Source organism: Vipera ursinii (genome assembly GCF_947247035.1).
Source record: "Vipera ursinii genome assembly, chromosome: 5".
NCBI classification, from domain to species: domain Eukaryota; kingdom Metazoa; phylum Chordata; class Lepidosauria; order Squamata; family Viperidae; genus Vipera; species Vipera ursinii.
In genome coordinates, this window is record NC_139518.1 from 2636400 (window position 1) to 2660310 (window position 23911).

At 47.5% G+C, this 23911-nt stretch overlaps 2 protein-coding genes across 2 annotated transcripts in view; one reads left to right on the forward strand and one right to left on the reverse strand.

Moving 5' to 3' along the window:
* The window catches only part of LRCH3 (leucine rich repeats and calponin homology domain containing 3), a 109434-nt gene extending 94524 nt beyond the window's left edge, over positions 1-14910 (reverse strand). The window contains exon 1 of the mRNA XM_083364855.1: positions 14494-14910. Within this exon, the coding sequence (XP_083220981.1) occupies positions 14494-14770 (277 nt within the window). The 5' untranslated portion in view covers positions 14771-14910. The remainder of the gene's footprint in view (positions 1-14493) is intronic.
* The window catches only part of PSMD1 (proteasome 26S subunit, non-ATPase 1), a gene marked incomplete at its 5' end in the record, with an annotated part of 138199 nt that continues 128981 nt past the window's right edge, over positions 14694-23911 (forward strand). Inside the window, 2 exons of the mRNA XM_083364856.1 lie at positions 14694-14802; positions 17888-18097. Of these exons, the coding sequence (XP_083220982.1) occupies positions 14694-14802; positions 17888-18097 (319 nt within the window). The remainder of the gene's footprint in view (positions 14803-17887; positions 18098-23911) is intronic.

A 23911-nucleotide genomic window follows, 5' to 3' on the forward strand; every position in this document is an offset into this window, starting at 1 on the left:
GGCGGCTTACAACCTTAGCAGTAGCCTTCATTCTATGTATATGCCTGCTTATTAGGGCTTTCACACACACCCCAAGCGGCATTATTACAAAGTCAGCTTAATTGCCCCCAACAATCTGAGTCCTCATTTTACCTACCTGGGAAGGATGGAAGGCTGAGTCAACCTTGAGCCTGGTGGGACTCGAACCTGCAATAATTGCAGGCAGCAATTATGACCAATTACTTATGACCAAGGCAGCATATCCCCATGGAGAAGGGATCAAAATCCAGAGGTTTGGCAACTGGCACATATTTTTGAGGGTTGCAGGGTCTCGGGGTCACGACGCTCTGAGAAACAAAGTCATCAGGGCAAGCCAGATTCACTTTAGATTCACCTATACGGGCTTTATAGCATCTGGTGTTTACGCTCTTGCTTCTCTCGGTGACCAGTAAGTTCCCAGGACACTAGCCACAACTACGATTGTCAAGCCCGGAAATCAAATTTTCACTCACCTATGAATCCTCCCTCACCTGTAAAGGTGAATGAACAAATCAAATCTTTCAGCACTAACCTTTATTCCAGAGGCGGAGGGCGGGGCAGTGCAAACTAAACCAGACCTGCAAACATAAAGGCAGGTCCAAGATTTTCCACCTTTTCCGGGGAAAAAGCTTGACTTTTTAGCTGCTTTATTACGCGCTTTTAGCACTACAGAGAGTCCTCAACGTACGACGATTTGTTTAATGACCGTTCGAAGTTACAAGCACGCTGAAAAAAGTGACTCGCAACAGGTTTTTCACATGGTCACACGATCACGATCTGAATGCTTTGGCAACTGGCTCCTATTTGCTACGGTCGCCGTCTCCCGGGGTCCTCTGATCCCCCCCTTTTGCGGCCTTCTGACCGGCAAAGTCAACGGGGAGGCCAGATTCACTTAACAACCGTGATACTACTTTAATAACTGCAGCAAGAAAGGTCGTAAAATGGGGCGCAGCTCACTGAACAAGAGTCTCGCTTCAGCAACAGAAACGCCGGGCTTCGTGGTTGTCGTAAGTCAAGAACTACCTGCACACCGCAATGCTAAGTGTCCCCTACCCCTACATCAACCGCGCAACCAATTCTTGCAAAGTGGAGCGGGGTTTGTAGGCAACAAAAGTGTGGTTTAGGCAGGGAAGGCAGGTAGTTCGGGAGCCTCAGACTCTCCATCCCTATTTAAAAGACGATTTTGTAAGCTGAAGAGAGTCATTTTATCTTTTAATTAACGCAGAAAGGAAAACAAAAGATTAACCTTTCCGGAATGTCTAAGGGAGAACTTGGGCCAAGTAGGCACCCTTCCGATGTATTTGTTTATTTATACAAGGCTTTGTCCATCTTAATCCCAAGGGATTCTAGGCGGGGTATAAGTCTAAAACACATTTTTACGCAACATTTCATTATGTGATTGTTAGTGTTGGCTACTCCTGCCGTTCTGCTCTTGTTTATGTACAGGAGAACTATAAGAAGTTTTCAAGAAGAGTCTGGACAGCCATTTGTCTGAAATGGTGTAGGGTTTCCTGCCTGAGCAGGGGGTTGGACTAGATGACCTCCAAGGTCCCTTCCAACTTCATCATCATCATTTCTCAAAGTTACTTGATGACTGGAGCAGTAGGGCAGCCTAGTAAAATAAATAAAATAAAATACAAAATGTAATAAAAGAAACCACACTAAGGCCCTAGTCATCTCTGAAGGCCAGGAGAATAGGAGTCATCCTGTATTCCGTCATATCCCTGAGATAGGAAGGAACCATTAGCGGGCACCGATGACCCTCCATTGGGGTGGGGGGAGTAAAATTTACCTAAGAAAGGTGACCTCTTATAGGATAAGAGCAGACTGAGCTGAAGGCGGAGTTAAATATGTCATCAGTTTAGAGTCATTGCGTTGTCACAAGAGACCCAAGTCCAGCCCAGCCATGAATTCCATTGACCCTTATTTAGCATCAATTCACCTTTGAGCGTTTGCTGATTGGATTCTTGTACAGAGGTAGCAACAATCATCTCTTCTGCGGTCTGAACTCAGCAAATGCCACTGGTTATTTGCTCCTGACATTCATCTAATTCCGTGGTGGCGAAACTATGGCACGCGTTCCACAAGTGGCACGCAGAGCCCTCTCTGTGGGCACGGATGCCCATGCCCCAGTCCCAGTCCTTCAGCTGGGTTTTATAAAACCTTTTCGCTTTAGGCCTCCGCCGCCATGCGCAAAAAAAAAAAAGGTTCAATCAATTTCAACTTCTCGTGGGAAAAAAAAGACCACGCAGTTGATTGATTGAACTTTTTAGTCCCACCCAGTCTGCCGTTACCACCGCAGCCACGCCCACCCAATGGGCCACGCCCACCCGGCACCCGACGATACATAAGCGGGTTTTGGGTTGCAATTTGGGCACTCGGTCTCTGAAAGGTTCGCCATCACTGATCTGATTCATGGGGTGGGGGTGGGCTAGACTTGGGTCTCCTGCAACAACACAGTGACTCCATACTGATGACATGTTTAACCCCCACCTTCCAGCTCAGCCTGCTCATATTCTACCCCATCTAACCCTACCTGGGCTTTACAGGTAGGAAGTAAGACCTTGAATTGCACTCAGAAGCAAATCATTAATCAAGGTCCTTCCCACAATCATGGTTTTAGCACAGCAAGGTTTATTGAATTACAACCACAATTGAGTCCAGAATATCTGTTGTAACGCGAGACAGTTGTTAAATGAGTTTTGCCCCATTTTTACAATCTTTTTTTTTGCCACAATTGTTAAATGGATCTCTGAAGTTGTTAAGTGAGTTACACAGTTGTTAAGTGAATCTGGCTTCTGCAATAACTCTGCTTGTCAGGTGGTCGCAAAATTGTCAGGTGGTCGCAAAAAGGGATCATGTCACACACACACACACACACACACACACACACACACACACACACACACAAACACACACACACCGGGACAGCACAACTATCAAAAGTGTGTGCCAGTTGCCAAGCGTTCGAATTTTGATCACAATAACGATGGCCATGCTGCAATGGCCCTACGTGCGAAAAACGATCATGTCACTTTTTTCGGTGGTGTTGTAACCTTGAACAGTCATTAAGCAAACGGTTGTAAGTTGAGGACTGCCTTGATGTACTTTTTTGCATGCCTATGGCTGCACATCTGGCCGAAACTCCTCTTAGCTGGCGAACAAGATGGTGACACACAAACAATATCCAAAACAACTGCTGAAATACAACCAATGTACAGAACCTATAATGACCATCAGGTTAAACAAAATAAATCCAATAAGGTAAAAGCACGCAGCTCACTGTATTTTGGGTCCACTGAAATTGACCAAGATTGGTGGGTGGAACAGAGAAGGCACCACGTTCAAGGGCGGCCCAATGTATAGTGAATTATAGTTAATCCAACACGCAGAAAACATAAAATTGACCATCCCATTATGCCGGAATTCAGGAGACTCCTGATTTCTGTAAAATGCAAATTTCTCTGGAAAAAAGCTAGACTATAAAGGTAACCAACAACAGATGCCTACACAGACTCCATTCCTAAACATACACAGCAAATAAAATTAGATACACTCACCCAGACTGCTTTAGTCTGAATTTTAGAAAAGAGTTTTAAGACGGTGGGACTTTCTATGGGATGGAGCTGTCCTGATTAACAGGGCTTCAAAATGGACATGTCCAAAAAAGGAAGCGCTCTAATGAAGTCCTGATTCACCTCCTTCGAAATCTGATTCAACCTGTTTTTAATGGAATGATATTTAAGATCGGAAAAGAGAGATAGGTTTAAAGCCGAAGCCGACAATAAAGGAGGAATCCTCAATTTAACTGAAGACCTAGTAACTTCCTGCCCTGTTGTTATGACTTCTACGGTGAAAGATAGCTTTATTTATGCATCCAAACAGTTGTGGGTTACTAAGTGGTAACCATGCGGTGAAGGGAATGTGGCTTTAGTTTATTTTATAGCTACTCATGTTGCGTACACGTACGTACACATCATTTTATGGCTCTTCAGCTCCAAATCCCAGGGAGGACGACGATATGTTTAGATTTAGGACCAAATGTACCTTTCTAAATAGGGTCTTATTTTTCTTTTGAATTTGTATAACCCATCTTTCCTGCCTCTTAGCAGAAGCATAGAGGAAGAATAAATATGATTAATTGCCTGTGATGAAAAATCAATACACAATGCCAACCGATCATACATATAAGGGATGGAAACTCATCAAGGAGAGCAGCAGCCTGGAACTAAGGAGAAACTTCCTGACAGGGAGAACAATTAACCAGTGGAACTCCTTGCCTCCAGAAGCGGTGAATGCTCCAACACTGGACAACCATTTGCCTGAAATGGGATAAGGTTTCCTGCCTAGGGTTGGACTAGATGACCTCCAAGGTCCCTTCCAACTTTATTACTATTATTATTATTGCACATCCAGCTTACAAATGTATTACTAATCTTTTATTACAGGGCTTTTCAACCTTTTCACCCATTGTGCCACTTTTAGGAGATATGGCAACATCCGAGTAGCACCAGTCGCCTAGCAAGGTGTCAAAAACTTGATGACCAAAAAAAATAAAAGGAAAAAAAGGGATGAAGTACAGGTAGTCCTCAACTTACAACAGTTCGCTTAGCGACTGTTCGAAGTTTCAATGGCACTAAAAAAAGTGCCCCTCAAGCCACAGCCGAGCAAGACACCTGCCTGCCCGCCCGGTGGCGCTCTTCCTCCTGTCCGAGGTTTTCATTGTTGTGAGCATTTCTGTTGAGGATTGGCAGCGGGGGTGGGGTGGGGGGTGTTTGGTTTTTATTCCCACCCCCCATCTGCTGGGTGGTTGCAGCAGGTTTTGGTCCCTTCACATGACCCTGGGACGCTGTGACCGTCATAAATATGAATCAGTTGCCAAGCATCTGGATGTAAATCAGAAGACCCTGGAGATGCTGCAGCTTCTGAGCCCAGAAGAAGCGCCGTTCAGCTGGAATGTTGCAGCATCTCCAGGGTCTTCTAATTTACATTCAGACGCTTGGCAACTGATTCATATTTATGACGGTCACAGTGTCCCCGGGTCATGTGACGGGACCAAAACCTGCTGCAACCACCCAGCAGACGGGGGGGGGGGGGGGGGGGGGAATAAAAACCAAACACCCCACCCCCACTGCCAATCCTCAACAGAAATGCTCACAACAATGAAAACCTCGGACGGGAGGAAGAGCGCAGCCGGGTGGGCAGGCAGGTGTCTTGCTCGGCTGTGGCTCGAGGGGCACTTTTTTTAGTGCCATTGAAACTTCGAACAGTCACTAAGCGAACTGTTGTAAGTCGAGGACTACCTGTACTTCATCGCTTTTTTCCTTTTTTGTGGTTTTTTTGGTCATCAAGTTTTTGACACCTTGCTAGGCGACTGGTGGTACTCGGATGTTGCCGTATCCTAACAGTGGTACGATGGGTGATAAGGTTGAAAAGCCCTGGACTAGATGACCTCCAAGGTCCCTTCCAACTCTGTTATTCTGTTAATTTATACATGGAGGCATGTATAAGAGATATGGGAAAGATGCCTAATTTTTAGGCATGCACCAATATTAGCAGATGTTTTACCTCAGGGGTCTTCGAACTCGCCCCCTTTGTGACTTGTGGACTTCAACTCCCAGAATTCCTCAGCCAGCATGCCAGGCTGAGGAATTCTGGGAGCTGAAGTCCACAAGTCATAAAAGGGCCGAGTTTGAAGAGCCCTGTTTTACCTGAATGTCATTTAGGCTTTATTTTAGACTTAATTCATCTCGTTACATTATCCAAATAGGAGATGAAGTAGGCAGTCGTTATATTTTATATCACTTTTTGAAAACGCATTTTACTATTTTGTTCTGAGGGGGAAAAAAACATTTCTCAAAATGACTATAGATTTCAAGACCGTTATTGCCAGCATTTTTGTTCTGAACTGACGTATATTTTAGATATAAAACTACCATTCCAACAGCCAGCTCTGTCTTCCTGAAAACCTTGCTTGTATATAGACCTCTGTTCTCCATAAAAAAAATACAACTTAACTCTGATTAATGTTCTGCCCTTAAATTCTGCAAAGCCTATGAGAAAAGAGATTGATCCCACTAAAATTCTTCCAGGACACTCAACCCCATTCCAGAAGAAACACCGCCCACCCCCCACCCCCAAAAATTACTTTCAATGGAGTTTAAAGAGGGAAATGAAAGATGGTCAGCTTCTGTCCAAATCACCAATGGATGAAAAACCAGACATCACCATGGATTCAGAAGAGAATGGAAAGCAGACAGGAGTGATGTTTAAACTAAGGGCATGACACAGTACCATTACCAACCCAGAATAAAGATTGGAATCTGCCTTTCTATCCTAAATTTATTTTGGATTCCAGCAAACGTACATTCAAATAAAACGCTCCCTTGTTGTAATTTCATGTTTTTTTCACCATTCAGAAACTCTCTAGGGCTGCTCTGAGCACGCTCGAAGAAATGGGAAGTCCCTGATTCAACAATGTTCCTCTCCGAGCTTTCGGTGCGCATCTGCTAAAAGGAGACGCTTACTCTCAGCGTTTATCTTCAAAAATTGGTCATGTGCATCAAGCACTTCTGGAAAGCCACTAAATGTCGGTTTGGTCACGGTACGGTATGAGTTGGCATTGCTTCGAAACAGGATTCTTTAAATTATCTGCTACAGAGCACCCACGGGATTCTGCCTTCGTTTAAAAAAGAAAGATAAACAGTGAAAAACCTCCAAGCAATCTCCTAAACATTAATTTTTTCAATCCCTGAACTTAATTTTTTTTTTAAATGTAACCTCCCTACCTTGCTTTATATCCCTTCCTCACCTACATTCGCAACCTCTGGCTAATATAATGTAAGTCACTGTAAATCTGCAAGCAAACATCAGCCTCTTTAGATCACAACTGGACACTCATCACTGGATCTTTTTATTACTGATGCTTTACAGCCATAAAATATACCATTTCCCCCTTTTTATATTTAGAAGATCGGCAGCCACACACAAAATGGCACCTATCTGACAATGTATAGTTTCTAACGTTGTAATTCCTTCCTCTTTTGGTGCAAAAGAGTTGTGTTTCTTCTGCTCGACCTGCAGAGTTCACTTTGATCATTTCTTCTAATTTGGACACGCCTATTACTCAGCTGTCTGCATTGTTTCATCCATCTTAAATCCTGACTCCAAAACACAAAAGATCTCTTTTCTCTACTTTTTTCAACGTAGCCTGACATTGGCACTTACAGATAGTCCTCGACTTACGACAACTGAGCCCCAAATTTCCAGTGCAGAGCAAGGCAGCTGTTAAGTGACTTTTGCCCCATTTTTGCCACCTTCCTTGGCGCCGTTAAATGAATCACTGCAGTTTATTTATTTATTTATTTATTTATTTATTTATTTATATTAAATTTCTATACCGCCCTTCTCCCAAAGGACTCAGGGCAGTGTGCAGGGCAATAAAATGCAACATACAAAAGTTAAGTTGTTAAGTGAGTAACACCGTTGACTGAATCTGGCTTCCCCACTGACCTTTTGCTTGCCGGATCACAAAAAGGGGATCTCACGAACCCAGGGCACTGCAACATTCGTGCCAGGCATCCAAATCAGAGGGATGACGCAACAGTCAACGGTGTGAAAAACGGTCACTTATTTGAGTGCCATTGTAACTCTGAATAGTCACTAAACGAATGGCTATAAAAGTCAAGGATTACTTGCCCCAACACAGTCAAGAATATTCCAGCCCTTCGACATTTCCCCGATAGAACCTTATTTTCTTTCAGTGCATAAAAAGGTCTTGTTTCGTTCTCAAGTTCTACTTTTATATTTGAAGTGCGTTTTATTATTTCACCGTAAAAATGTTGGCCATCCCAGCTATTCTGCAGAACATCCCACCAGGTCCACAATAAGTCCGTGCAATTCTCTGTAAAATGGAAGAAAGATCTTCTAGACAGACTTATGTTCCATAATGCAAGTCGTCCTCATTTAGTGACTGCCTCACTTAACGGCCGTAGGCAGTTACCATGGTGTTTTAAGAAAAAAATAAATAAATAATATTTTATTAATTTTCCAGTTTTACATTTAGGGATTTAAAAAGCAACGGGGTGACTGGGTTAATCGCTAATTAAATTAGAAATATTTTTATGACTAGTCCTCCCATTTATGAGCTTTGTAGGTCTGTAAAGCAAAGTTAAAGTTGTAGTTCCAATTAGTGACCGCTTCACATGACGACCCAGTTGCCGGTCTCAACTCCGGTAGCTAAATGAGGACCACCTTACCTTTCCCCCTCCTTTAATTCAAGGACTATCAGGAGTCTTGCCATTTTTACCAGAAAATCATTTCTCCCTCTCCAAATATATTGGGATTTTATTTATTCAAGGTTAATGTAATCATTTTAATTGTTTTTAATTTTTGTAATTTGTTGTATTGTTTTTAAAAAAACCTTGTGAACCGCCCTGAGTCTTACGGGAGAAGGGCGGTATATAAGTTTAATAAATATAAATATATATAAATATATACATTTTTCTGAATGTAACGGCTCAGGAAAAGGGCTCAGAATCCCCCTTCTCTGGTGGTGGTCCAACATTGTCACTTTAGCTGCCTGGATTATTATTTTTTCCCCCCACTGAGAAAGGCAGGCAGAATGTGCACAGGCAATGTGCATCAGGTGGAAAGGAATTCTGGGAGTTGAAGTCCAAGGGGCCATAGTTGCACATCCCTGCTTAGTTGAGCTGAGGCCTGAAGCCCAGAGACCATAATCCAGCAGCAGAGCAGGACGTCCGCCCACCCTCCATCACTTCCTGCCTCTCCTGGGTGCAAAAGAGGAAGGGGGAACATCTTTCCAATCCTCCAGCTTGCCTTCCAATCCCAAAACGGAGGAGGAGGAGGAGGAGGAGGAGGAGGAGGAGGAGGGGGGGGCAAGCATTGGCACAGCGCTAGCAGGCTATTCCCCCCTGACTTCTGCAGTTACAAAATTAGAAAAGGGGTTTTGCTCTTTCATCTTTAAAATAGCACGTACTCGTTCACAGCAAGCGTATCGTTTTAGTGACTCGAGTTACGGGCGTTACTGGAATCCACAAATCAAGAAGTCTGAATATCTTAACAGCCCATCAAATCAATCATACCCTTAATTTTTTTTAAAAAAAATTATTTGTATCCCACCTTCATTATACAGACAAGTAATTTAAGGCAGCGAACATACCTAACCTCCCTCCCTCCCTCCCATTTTCTTCACAACAACCTTGTAAGGTGGGTTGGGCCGAGACAAGCTTTCACCACTAAGGCAGGACTAGAACTCCCATCCCCTGGTGATTGGCCCAAAGTCACCCAACCAAGCTTTCCAAGCGAAGGCAGGACTACAACTCCCGGTCTCCCGATGACTGGCTTTCACGCCGAAGGCGGAACTAGAACTCACCATCTCCTGCTGCAAGGTCATCCAGCTGGTTTTCCTGCCTAAAGCGGGACTAGAACTCGCTGTCTCCGGGTTTCCAGCCTGGTGCCTTAACCACTAGACCAAACTGGCCCTTAGCAACTATGACTAACTGCATCTGCTCAGCTTCGCCTCTGCTTCGGTTGTATCTGGTTTCTCTCCACGCCCTTTCCCCTTCGGTCAGGTTTCAGATTGAAAGGTCCCCACAGCCCGCTGGCCTGCCTCCTTCCTTCGCTTCCCTGGCTGTTTACGTGTGGTCAAGCCGAGCGATTGCCATTACGTAAAGGCTTCATCATTGCTGGCCGAGGGATGGTGCCTTGGGAGCGTTTGCCAGCCCAACTGGACTTCCCAGACTTCGGCGGTCCTCTTATTTTACCAAAACATCAAAAGCCTCCTCCGGCGGTAAATTCCATCCCGCAAGCTCCTTTTGATTTTTCGTTTTCCTCTCTGAGCAAATAAATACCTGCAGACGCGCAGCTCCCTCTTTTAAGCACAGGAGTTATGCAGACTCTTAAAATATTCAAAAACCACATCAACAAACTCGCCCGGCCTTTGAGGACAGCCTCTCTCCTGGAGCGGCTCTTTCTGCACCGAGAGCAGAACTCACAAGCCCAGATCCCAGGTTCCCGAACGCAGGTAGTCCTCAACGTGACCGCCTTTGAGCCCAAAGGTTTCTGTCGCTAAGCGAGACAGCCGTCAGTTGCTCCTCCTTCGGCATCTCTCCGCTAGGCAGAAGCATTTGTCCTAATTTTCTTTTTGCTTTTTTGGCTCAGAATGGCTCGATTCCACTCTTCTAGCTTTCTTATACAGGTAGTCCTCGACTGACGACAATTCAGCCCCAAATTTCCCCTTGCTGAAACAGGGCAGTTGATAAAATGAATTTTGTCCCATTTTACGGCCTTCCTCGCCACAGTTGTTAAGTAAATCATTGCAGTTGTTTGCGTTAGTGACACGGTCGTTAAGTGAACCGGGCTTCCCCATTGATTCTGCTTGTCAGAAGGTCGCAAAAGGGGATCACATGACCGCCGGGCACTGTTTTAGATTTTAATTAAGGATAATTTAATCTATTTTGTTATTAATTTTTGTATTGTGATGTTGTTTTAATTGCCTTGTGAACCGCCCTGGGTCCTGCGGGAGAATATAAGTTTAATAAATAATAATAAAATAATAATAAAAAATATAAGCCTGTTTGCCAAGCGTCCAAATTTGATGGTGGGGATGCTCCAACATCTGTAAGTGTGCAAAACGGTCACAAATCACTTTTTTCCAGTGCCACTCTGACTTCAGTCACTAAATGAACGGTTGTAAGTCAAGGACTGCCAGTACACAGGCAAGACATGTTCACTCAGATATCACCCAGTTTGAGAGAAACTGGCGACTGGCAAAAGCTTTGAGGGATGCAGCCCTTCAGCCGAAAGAGGTCTCTTTACTCAGAAGTAAATTAATGACTTAATGTAAAATAATCGATTAAGTTAATCAGTCGACGTTGCTACTTTCCGGGCAAGAGTTGTTTTAATTTGCACACGTTATAATCTTGTACTTTATATTTTAAATGTTAGGTCGTATAATATGCCTCCTTTTAATTCTGATGCTTCGGACATGAATAAACAAACTCAGAAACCAAGCCACTGGATCCTCTCCTTCCCCAAGGCAGGAGACCCAGATTCCCACGTTAACTCTGCCCACGGCTAAACCATCATTATTAGGTCCTTTGAGGGAGAGACTCCTCTGCGAAGGATAGGGTGCAGAAAACCCTTCAAGGCAATCAATCAATCAATCAATCAATCAATCAATCAATAAAAACCACACGGATTCCTCGACAATTCGTTTAGTGTCCTTTCAAAGTTGCAACAGCGCCGGAAAAAGGGACTTATGACCGTTTTTCACCCTGACGACCAACCCGCAGGGTCAGGTGATCCAAATCCCGACACTCGGCAACGGGTCCATACTTACGATGAAGGGGGGTCACGCGATCCGCATTTGCGACCTTCTGACCAGCAAAGTCCCGCGGGGGGAAGCCCGATTCGCTTTAACAACCGTGCGACTCTCTTTTAGGACCGCTATGATTCGCTCGAGCCACTCTGGCAAGGAAGGTGGCAAAATGGGGGACCGAAAAACCTGACTTCGTTCGGACTCGGCGGTGGTCATAAGTCGAGGACGACCTTGCGCAGCCCTCCCCCCCAACTCCCAGACTCATCGCGGACTTCCTAATTTTAGGCCCAACAAACCCGCCCACCCCACCCACCCACCCCGAAAAAAAAGCCACCCCAGCATTAAACCACCTTGGGGTGGGGGGTGGGGAGCAGGGGGGGGGAGAAAAGAAGAGATGCAGGGCCAAAGAAAAGCCTGGACAGCCCCCCCCATTTGTCTGAAATAGTAATTAGGGTCTGCTGCCTGAGCAGGGGGTCGGACTAGAAGACCTCCAGGGTCCCTTCCAACCCTGTTATTCGGAGGAGGAGGAGGGAGGAGGAGGGGAAGGGAATGGAGAGAAGGGGGTCAGACTAGAAGACCTCCAGGGTCCCTTCCAACCCTTATATTCAGAGGAGGAGGAGGGGAAGGGAATGGAGAGAAGGGGGTCGGACTAGAAGACCTCCAGGGTCCCTTCCAACCCTGTTATTCGGAGGAGGAGGAGGGAGGAGGAGGGGAAGGGAATGGAGAGAAGGGGGTCAGACTAGAAGACCTCCAGGGTCCCTTCCAACCCTTATATTCAGAGGAGGAGGAGGGGAAGGGAATGGAGAGAAGGGGGTCGGACTAGAAGACCTCCAGGGTCCCTTCCAACCCTGTTATTCGGAGGAGGAGGAGGGAGGAGGAGGGGAAGGGAAAGGAGAGAAGGGGGTCGGACTAGAAGACCTCCAGGGTCCCTTCCAACCCTTATATTCAGAGGAGGAGGAGGAGGGGAAGGGAATGGAGAGAAGGGGGTCGGACTAGAAGACCTCCAGGGTCCCTTCCAACCCTGTTATTCGGAGGAGGAGGAGGGAGGAGGAGGGGAAGGGAAAGGAAAGGAGAGAAGGGGGCTAGACTAGAAGACCTCCAAGGTCCCTTCCAGCTCTTTTATTCGGAGGAGGAGGAGGGAGGAGGAGGGGAAGGGAAAGGAAAGGAGAGAAGGGGGTCGGACTAGAAGACCTCCAGGGTCCCTTCCAACCCTGTTATTCGGAGGAGGAGGGAGGAGGAGGGGAAGGGAAAGGAGAGAAGGGGGCTGGACTAGAAGACCTCCAGGGTCCCTTCCAACCCTTTTATTCGGAGGAGGAGGAGGGAGGAGGAGGGGAAGGAAAGGAGAGAAGGGGGCTGGACTAGAAGACCTCCAGGGTCCCTTCCAACCCTTTTATTCGGAGGAGGAGGAGGGAGGAGGAGGGGAAGGAAAGGAGAGAAGGGGGCTGGACTAGAAGACCTCCAGGGTCCCTTCCAACCCTGTTATTCGGAGGAGGAGGAGGAGGGGAAGGGAAAGGAAAGGAGAGAAGGGGGCTGGACTAGAAGACCTCCAGGGTCCCTTCCAGCTCTTTTATTCGGAGGAGGGAGGAGGAGGGGAAGGGAAAGGAGAGAAGGGGGTCAGACTAGATGACCTCCAGGGTCCCTTCCAACCCTGTTATTCGGAGGAGGAGGGAGGAGAAGGGGAAGGGAAAGGAGAGAAGGGGGCTGGACTAGAAGACCTCCAGGGTCCCTTCCAACCCTGTTATTCGGAGGAGGAGGGAGGAGGAGGGGAAGGGAAAGGAGAGAAGGGGGCTGGATTAGAAGACCTCCAAGGTCCCTTCCAACCCTTTTATTCGGAGGAGGAGGAGGGAGGAGGAGGGGAAGGAAAGGAGAGAAGGGGGCTGGACTAGAAGACCTCCAGGGTCCCTTCCAACCCTGTTATTCGGAGGAGGAGGGAGGAGGAGGGGAAGGGAAAGGAGAGAAGGGGGCTGGACTAGAAGACCTCCAGGGTCCCTTCCAACCCTTATATTCAGAGGAGGAGGAGAGGAAGGGAATGGAGAGAAGGGGGTCGGACTAGAAGACCTCCAGGGTCCCTTCCAACCCTGTTATTCGGAGGAGGAGGAGGGAGGAGGAGGGGAAGGGAAAGGAAAGGAGAGAAGGGGGCTGGACTAGAAGACCTCCAGGGTCCCTTCCAACCCTGTTATTCGGAGGAGGGAGGAGGAGGGGAAGGGAAAGGAAAGGAGAGAAGGGGGTCGGACTAGAAGACCTCCAGGGTCCCTTCCAACCCTGTTATTCGGAGGAGGAGGGAGGAGGAGGGGAAGGGAAAGGAGAGAAGGGGGCTGGACTAGAAGACCTCCAGGGTCCCTTCCAACCCTTATATTCAGAGGAGGAGGAGGGGAAGGGAATGGAGAGAAGGGGGTCGGACTAGAAGACCTCCAGGGTCCCTTCCAACCCTGTTATTCGGAGGAGGAGGAGGGAGGAGGAGGGGAAGGGAAAGGAAAGGAGAGAAGGGGGCTGGACTAGAAGACCTCCAGGGTCCCTTCCAACCCTGTTATTCGGAGGAGGGAGGAGGAGGGGAAGGGAAAGGAAAGGAGAGAAGGGGGTCGGACTAGAAGACCTCCAGGGTCCCTTCCAACCCTGTTATTCGGAGGAGGAGGGAGGAGGAGGGGAAGGGAAAGGAGAGAAGGGGGCTGGACTAGAAGACCTCCAAGGTCCCTTCCAACCCTTTTATTCGGAGGAGGAGGAGGGAGGAGGAGGGGAAGGAAAGGAGAGAAGGGGGCTGGACTAGAAGACCTCCAGGGTCCCTTCCAACCCTGTTATTCGGAGGAGGAGGAGGAGGGGAAGGGAAAGGAAAGGAGAGAAGGGGGCTGGACTAGAAGACCTCCAGGGTCCCTTCCAGCTCTTTTCTTAAGTTTCGTCTTTGTTCCGTCTTCAAAGGCGGCTCAGGCACGGGCGGCGCTCTTTGCGGGGGGGGGGGTTTCACCCGACCCCACCCCCACCGCGAGCTGACCTCAGAGCCACCCGGCTGCGGCGCCTGGGCCGTGGAGTCCGCTCGGCCGCGCCTCATGGGCCGTGGAGTCCGACCTCCAAACCTTCCCCCCCCTACTCCCGCCCGCCCGCCAGCCCAGCCAGCCAGCCTTCCTTCGTTCCCCGCTCACCGGCCTGGATGGTGTCGCTGAGGTCGTGGCCGGCGGCGCTGCCCCGCGGATAGTCCCTCAGCTTCCTGCCGCTCAGGCTGAGGGCGCCGCTGGCCGCCGCCTCCTCCAGCGCCCGCTCCAGCGAGCGAGTCCACGACGACGGACCCGCCGCGCCGCAGCCTCCCGTCGCCAGGCTCCCGCTCGCCGCTGCCGACGCCGGCATGAGCACCGCGGAGCCGCCGCCGCCGCCGCCGGAGCAGCCGCCCTCAGCCGCCGCCGTCGTCGCGGCCGCCGCCATTTCCCCGCCCCCCGCTCTGCGCCTGCGCCGAGGCGCGCGCTCCTGCGTCAGGGGGGGGGAGGGAGAAGGGCGGAAGGCGGCCTCCCGCGCCGAAGGGCGCCGGCGCAGAGCGGCCAGGCGCTTCCGGTTTTAGCCCTGGCGGGCTTCCGGGCTTCTGGGAGTCGTAGTCCAGAGAATAGAATGGAATTCCAAGTTCAGGATTTGGCCAAGTGCGATTGAACCCACGGCGCCTATAATAATAATAATAATAATAATAATAATAATAATAATAATAATAATAATAATAATAATAATAATAATAATAATAATAATAATAATAATAATAATAAATAATAATAATAAACCTTTATTGTCAAAGTACAACATGTGTACATTGAAATTAGCTGAGCCGTAGTCCAGAGAATAGAATGGAATTCAAGTTCAGGATTTGGCCAAGTGCGATTGAACCCACGGCGCCTATAATAATAATAATAATAAATAATAATAATAATAAACCTTTATTGTCAAAGTACAACATGTGTACATTGAAATTAGCTGAGCCGTAGTCCAGAGAATAGAATGGAATTCAAGTTCAGGATTTGGCCAAGTGCGATTGAACCCACGGCGCGTATAATAATAATAAATAATAATAAACCTTTATTGTCAAAGTACAACATGTGTACATTGAGATTAGCTGAGCCTCCCCCTACCCCGGGCTCTCTCCCCCCAACACACAGTGACAACAAACCCTCCATCCTACCACACCATGTGAACCAACTACACCACACAGCGGCCTCCCAAGCTCTCGGTGTACATACAACCCAGGAGTGATAAATCGTGATCTGAAGCCTGGGGGGGGGAGAAAAGAGGTAAAACCCAGGTGGTCCTCGACTTACAGCAGTTTGTTTAGTGACCGCTCGCTCGAAGTTACAAAGGCACCGGAAAAAGTGCCTTACGACCGTTGTGTTAAGATATTTGTGTTAAGGGTTTGTCGCGCAACAGTGGACATATACAGTAGTCATTGACCACCTGTTTTTCACACTTAATGACCGTTGCAGCATCCCCGTGGTCATGTGATCAAAATTTAGACCCTTGGTAACCGACTCATATTTATGACGGTTGCAGTGTCCCCGGCATTTTGCGACCTTCTGACAAGCAAAGTCAATGGCAAAGCCGGATTCACTTAACAACCGTGTGGCTAACTTAACAACTGCAGGGATTCAGCTAACAACTCCGGCAAGAAAGATGGTATAATGGGGCAAAACCAGTGGTGGGATTCAGATATGTGAACAACCGGTTCTCTGTGTGGATGCCGCTCCCGGGAGCCTGTTCTGGGCCTGGGCAACAAAAAAATTGCTACCGGTTCTGCAGAACTGGTGCGAACTGGCTGAATCCCACCATTGGGCAAAATTCACTTCATAACTACCTCGCTTAAGCAACGTCAATTTTGGACTCAGTTGTGATTGTAAGTTGAGGACTTCCCATCCGCAGACAAGTCCCGTTCCTGAGCTGGGTGCCGTAACGGGAGGGGAAAAAAAAGCATGATTTCGCACGTGGAGACTGAGTGCAAGTGGGGAAGCACAAGCACAACGCAACCTGCTGCAACCAAACCAGGGGGTGCCTGACCTTTCCACCCAGGCACCCCCAGCCTGGCGTAGGTACGTGTGTGAGAGTGGCAGGTGCACACACCTGTGCACAGCTCCATTGGTGTGAGTGGCAGGCGCGCGGTCCTCCACTTGCGTGAATGCAGCTTTGCGCGTAAGGTCACTTGCGCTCGCATGCGAAGAAGGTCTCTTCCAGATGTTAATTCTGTTTTCTGGGTTCACCTCGTACACTGACTTCCAATGTGGCCAATTACTTTGAGGTTCCAAGCTATAAAACCTTCTTCCCTCTTCCTTGCCCACTTCCTGCTGCCAATTAAAACAGGATTGAGGTTAAATGTCTGTGGAGATTCTCAGTCATCCAGGTCATGGCTGTCCCAAAGACGCTTTTCCCCCACCACCACCACCACCACAAAAAAAAAAAAAAAAGACAACTGGACGTTGTTTTTCTTTGAAGACGTTTCGCTTCTCATTCACGAAGCTTCTTCAGTTCAGCCAGTTCGGTTCAGTCAGAACTGAAGAAGCTTCTTGGATGAGAAGCGAAACGTCTTCCAGGCAAAACAAAGCCAGTTGCCTTTCGAAAAAGAACCTTTGGGACAGGAATGAGGTTATTTTACCGAGTGTGCATGTCAACTGTCCCGTTGGCATGTGCAGCACAAGAAACCCCTGGAACATTATTTTACCAAGATCTCGGAGTCCTAGTAGACAATCACTTCAATATGAGCCAGCAGTGTGCTGCAGCTGCCAAAAAAGCCAACACAGTGCTAGGCTGCATTAACAGAGGGATAGAATCAGGATCACGTGAAGTACTAATACCACTTTACAATGCCTTGGTAAGGCCACACCTGGAATACTGCATCCAGTTTTGGTCACCAGGATGTAAAAAAGATGTCGAGACTCTAGAAAGAGTACAGAGAAGAGCAACAAAGATGATTGGGGGACTGGAGGCTAAAACATATAGGGAACGGTTGCTGGAATTGGGTATGTGTAGTTTAACGAAGAGAAGAGTGAGGGGTGACAGGATAGCAGTGTTCCAGTATCTCAGGGGCTGCCCCAAAGAAGAGGGAGTCAAGCTATTCTCCAAAGCACCTGAAGGCAGGACAAGAAGCAACGGATGGAAACTAGTCAAGGAGAGAAGCAACCTGGAACTAAGGAGAAACTTCCTGACAGTTAGAACAATTAACCAGTGGAACTCCTTGCCTTCAGAAGCTGTGAATGCTCCAACACTGGAAGTTTTTAAGAAGAGACTGGACGGCCATTTGTCTGAAATGGTATAGGGTTTCCTGCCTGAGCAATGGGTTGGACTAGATGACCTCCAAGGAACTCTTGGTAGTTCCTTGATTAAGCCGCTATTTGATTATTTGTGTGAGTTGGGTGTTTCCTCGATTGGAGTATTTTTTTATTGCTTTTTCCGCCTGTGCCCCCTCGCCAGAAGATAACTTTCAGATTTGCCTCAAGATTAGCAGGCATTTTAGTAATCTGTAATTGGATCTATAAATATTAGCCAAGCTTGAAAGGATACCTTTCTTTTTCTCAGCGAAATGCATCGACCACTACACCAAGCAGTGTGTGGAAAATGCGGATTTGGCCGAAGAGGCGCAGAAAGCCGTGGACCCTCGCCTGGAAGGGATTGTAAACAAGATGTTTCAGCGCTGCTTAGACGATCACAAGTACAAGCAGGCCATCGGCATTGCCCTGGAGACCCGGAGGCTGGACATCTTTGAGAAAACCATTCTGGAATCGGTAGGTGAAGCCCGGGACGTTGCAAAGAGGTCCCGTGTGGGATACGTATAATTATAACAACAACAACAAAACAACAACAAACAGCAATAATAATAATATCATCATCATAAAGTTGGAAGGGACTTTGGAGGTCATCTAGTCCAACCCCCTGCTCAGGCAGTAAACCCTATACCATTTCGGAGAAATGGCTGTCCAGTCTCTTCTTGAAAACTTCCAGTGTTGGAGCATTCACCACCTCTGGAAGCAGGTTGTTCCACTGGTTAATTGTTCTAACTGTCAGAAAGTTTCTCCTTAGTTGAAGGGTGCTTCTCTTCTTGGTTAGTTTCCATCCGTTGCTTCTTGTCCTGCCTTCAGGGGCTTTGGAGAAGAGCTTGACTCCCTCTTCTTTGGGGCAGCCCCTCAAATACTGGAACACTGCTGTTATGCCTTTCTCTTCATTAAACTAGGCATACCCAATTCCAATAACCGATGATCAGGGAACTGGAGGCTAAAACATATAAGGAACGGTTGCTGGAATTGGGAATGTCTAGTTTAATGAAGAGAAGGACGAGGGGGGACAGGATAACAGTCTTCCAGTATCTCAGGGGCTGCCCCAAAGAAGAGGGAGTCAAGCTATTCTCCAAAGCACCTGAAAGCAGGACAAGAAGCAACGGATGGAAACTAGTCAAGGAGAGAAGCATCCTGGAACTAAGGAGAAACTTCCTGACAGTTAGAACAATTAACCAGTGGAACTCCTTGCCTCCAGAAGCGGTGAATTCTCCAACACTGGAAGTTTTAAAGAAGAAACTGGACAGCCATTTGTCTGAAATGGTATAAGGTTTCCTGCCTGAGCAGGGGGTTGGACTAGATGACCTCCAAGGTCCCTTTCAACTTCTTCTTCTTCTTCTTCTTCTTCTTCTTCTTCTTCTTCTTCTTCTTCTTCTTCTTCTTCTTCTTATTATTATTATTATTATTATTATTATTATTATTATTATTATTATTATATTATTATTATTATTTTATTATTATTATACCGTTTAACTGATAGATACATAGTCACAGAAGAAGTGAAGCTATAGCTCTTGAGGTTTTTGTGCGAAAAACAGCATAGTCATTTTCCTCTTTTCCTCCCCGGGCCATCCCGTGTCCAGCATATTGTTTTGGGAAACAGTCTGCGCCACTGGAAAAGTTCCCACCAGGTGACCTTGGTCTGCCATTCAATTCACAGGTCCTATTATCAAATGTATTTGCTGCCTGTCTTGTAATTCCAAGGCGACTCAAGAGCAGCAATGCATACATACTGCATCATACTGTTTATAAAGGTAAAGGTAAAGGTTCCCCCGCACATGCGTGCTAGTCGTTTCCGACTCTAGGGACCGGTGCTCATCTCCGTTTTAAAGCCGAAGAGCCAGCACTTGTCCGAGGACGTCTCCGTGGTCATGTGGCCGGCATGACTAGATGCCAAAGGCGCACGGAACGCTGTTACCTTCCCACCGCAGTGGTCCCTATTTTTCTATTTGCATTTTTATGTGCTTTCGAACTGCTAGGTTGGCAGAAGCTGGGACGAGTAACAGGCGCTCACTCTGTTACGCGGCACTTGGGATTCAACCCGCCAAACTGCCGACCTTCTGATCGACAAGCTCAGCGTCCTAACCCACTGAGCCACCGCATCCCTATACAGTTTATACATTATACTATTTACAGTGTTCTATAAATAGTACATATCTAGCTTCTCAACCTTGCCTGCTTGAAGACTTCTTCCAGAATTCCCCAGCCAAGCTGGAATTTGGGGAGTTTTAAGATGGAATCACATGATCTTAGGGATGGTGTAACTTCAAGGACAGGTTGTAAATAACATTTTTTTTTCAAGTCTCTGATAACTTCCAAAGGTTGTTAAACAACCGGCTTCTGACAAGCAAAATCAATGGAGGAAGCCAGACTCACTTAACAACCACACGATTCGCTTAACAGCTGCAATGATTCGCTCAACTGTGGCAAAAAAAAAAAAGCTGGTAAAATGGGACAAAACTCGAGTTGCCTTGCTGAGCAACAGAAATGTTGGGCTCAACCAGAGTTCTAAATCGAGGACTACCTGTAAAAGTTTAACAGCCATTTTTCCTAAGTCCCTCATGACAGAATGCAGGTAGACCTCAACTTACAACAGTTCATTTAGCGACTGTTCGAAGCTACAAAGTCACTGGAAAAAAAGTGACTTATGACCGTTTTTCACACTTAGAACCGATGCAGCATCCCCCTGGTCATGTAAACAAAATTCAGACGCTTTGCAGTTGACTCATATTTACGACGCTTGTAGTGTCCCGGGGTCATGTGATCCACTTGTGCGACCGTCTGACTAGCCAAGTCCATGGGGGGAAGCCAGATTCCCTTAACGACCTTCTTACTAACTTCACAAATGCAATGACTCACTTAACAACCGTGGCAAGAAATGTTGTAAAACTCAACAAGATAAATTTGGGCTCATTTGGGGTTGTAAGTGAAGGAGTACCTGCGCAGGCCAATTGCCCAATATAGTAACCACTGTGCACACCCTCAAACTTGTAACTTCTTTTATTTTTAAAAAGTCCAACAGCTTTAGAATAGATCCAAATGTATTAACTTCTCAAAAAAAAAATACCGAAAGGTACAGATTTAAAGTATATTCTCCTTAAGTACAAACTAGCTTTCTTGAGATGCATTGCATCGATTTTTTTGCATCCGGTTTGATGCAAAAGGTTTGTTCGCTTATTTTAATTGCATCCTGGTACAAACCAAACACAGGATGGTTCTCAGCACACCACCTCTTTCAGCCTTCTCCCACCTGGTGCCCGTGAGAAGGGTTGGGCTACTACAATGTCCCTAAGTGGTGGGGGATGATGGAAGCTTCTCCAATCCGTCTGGAGGGCACCGGGTTAAAGGAAGGCTGGTCTACTTCATTTTTAACAAACTTCCAACAGAATATTTAGTACACAATTTTTTAAAAAAAAAAATGTCCCAGACTTTTTCCACTGTGATGATATAGAACAGTGTTTCTCAACCTTGGCAACTTTTCAGATGCGTGGACTTCAACTCCCAGAATTCTCCAGACAGCGTAGCTTACTCTTTTGTAATCCCTTCCTCTGCAATCTCTCCACTTTAGGGAGTAAGTGATAAAGAAACAGGCATGGATGGCTGGAGAATTGTGGGAGATGAAGTCCACACATTGCCAAGGTTGAGAGACAGAGACACAGAAGGTATGTGTATATATAAAAATTAAGAAACAAAAGAACATTAAACATCATGGGCCGTGACTATTTTTTTTTTAAAAAAAAATGCTCCAAGGACTGCCCAAATCTTCTTTGCTTCGAAAACCACAATAAAATGAAAATTTCAGAGTAAGCTGTATCTTCTGACACTAGGCCAACTAATCAAAATTCTCTGATGAACATCCAGAAATTCAGGATGTTCCTGCAGGCAATTCCATTATTCGTCTCAGGATTCCAAATATCTCCTGGTTGGAAGTAAAAAAAAATAAAAAGTAAAAAAATCGAACATGCAGAGTTTGGGGTATGTAAGCTGAGATGTTGTCTCCACGACTTCTGATCCCTTTACACAACAGGAAGGTCCCTTGGTGGAACTACGGATAACTAGAGGAGTCACAAAGTGCACGTTTCTCGCTACACAACAAAGCAACCTTCAACAAAATTCGGCGGGTGACGTTAAAGGAAACCAGGCTCACTTCGGTGGAGGGCGCCCTGGAGCAAACCAGCGGCTTGTGACCGGAGGATAAATTTTATAACTCGAGGTGGTGGGAGGTTTTACTATGAAGATACTCACGCATTCGTTTTTGCAAGCCTACGGATTGGATTCATGCTAGCATCGCTAGGGAAGCCATGATGGAGATCCCCAATCAACAGCACGACAAATTATTCCACCACTCCCACCCCCACCCGTTGCTTCTGATTTGGGGGTCAGCTAGAAGAAAACGGGACGTGCCGTCCGTTCAGATGAAGGTCTGTGGCCAAAACTAAAACCGAATCGGACCAGGAGAGCAATTGTATAAGTCTTTCCTCTTTTGCAGGACTGGGGTGGAGCATCATCAACACCTACTGGCATCTTCAAAAACAACCACAAGAACAAGAAAAAGCAAATGTGATCTCCACTTCTTGCAGGGGTTAATTGGACCTTTGCCCACATCCAGGCAAAGGGATTCCATTTACCAAGCGTGCCGCGTTTCCTGCTTACGTCGGGGATATGAGAGGGTTTAGGGTTGTACGGTCTTAACTATTCCAAGCAGTTGGGGGTGTCCAACCTTGGCCACTTTGAAGAGTGGTGGACTTCAACTCCCGTGGCTGGCTGGGGAATTCTGGGAACTGAAGTTCACGAGTTTCAAAAGTGGTCCAAGATTGGACGTCCCGGTATAAAGTAAAGGGAGTATAAACGAAGGGGAGGAGGATTCAGCTCCATTCGGGATCTTGACACAGACGTCCCAACATCTCCCACGATTTCTGGACCACAGTCTCTCCAGCTCCTTCGATGGAGGACCCCTGGGGGGGGGCAGGGCCTCTTCTAGGCCACTGTCACAAAACGGCTGCCTTTGTTCTGAGCCAGAGCTGTCCTTTGTTCCTTCAGGATCCCAAAACGTTCGTTGAGGGTCATGCTGGTCTGTAAAGCAGAAAAGAGAGAAGTCATGATGAAGCCTGGGAAAGGGCAGCCACAGAGGCACTCGACCAAGTTGTACCCATGCGGCCCTTGACCCGACGCAGATCCCAACGGGCCCCATGGTTCTCCATGGAGCTCCGCGAGATGAAGCGTCGGAGACGGGGCCTAGAGAGCTGTTGGAGGTCCAGCCGATCCGAATCCGACCGGTTACGACTAAGGTCGTTTACGAGAACTTATCTCGCAGCATTGAGGGTGGCTAGGTCTAACCACTTTGCCACCCTCATTGCGTCCGCAGATAATCGCCCGGCCGCCCTGTTTAGGGTGACTCGCTCTCTCCTTAATCAGGAGGTGAGGGAGGAACCCTTGCAGGGTCGAGCCGAGGAGTTTAGTCAACATCTGTCGGACAAAATCGCTCGGATCCGGACCGGTTTGGACTCCGACTGGGCAGAGTCTGACGAAGAGGATACGGGCGGTCTTGTCGATTTAATCTGGGAAGAGTTCGATCCTGTGACCCCTGAAGAAGTGGACAAGATCATGGGGAAGCTGAGCTCCACCACGTGTTTGTTGGACCCATGCCCCTCCTGGCTGACTTATGCAGCCCGGGAGGGGACACGAGGCTGGCTCCAGGCAGTGATTACTGCTTCTTTGAGTCAGGGTAGTTTTCCCGCCGCCTTGAAGGAGGCGGTGGTGAGACCCCTCCTCAAGAAGCCTGCCTTGGACCCAGCAATTTTAAACAACTATCATCCGGTCTCCAACCTTCGCTTTTTGGCGAAGGTTGTTGAGAGTGTGGTGGCGCATCAGCTCCCTCTGGTCCTGGATGAAGCGGATTATCTGGACCCCTACCAATCGGGTTTCAGGCCCGGGCACAGCACGGAGACGGCATTGGTCGCGCTGGTGAATGATCTCTGGCGGGCTCGGGACAGGGGTTGTTCCTCTGTCCTAGTCCTTTTAGACCTCTCAGCGGCTTTCGATACCATCGACCATGGTATCCTGCTGCGGCGTCTCAGGGGGTTAGGAGTGGGAGGCACGGTTCTCCAGTGGTTCTCCTCTTACCTCCTGGGACGTTCGCAGTCGGTGTTGGCAGGGGGGCAGAGATCGACCCTGAGACCTCTCATTTGTGGAGTTCCTCAGGGGTCGGTTCTCTCGCCTCTCCTGTTCCAGTTGCGGCCCTATCTAGACCGGGATGCCTTGCGCAGTCACT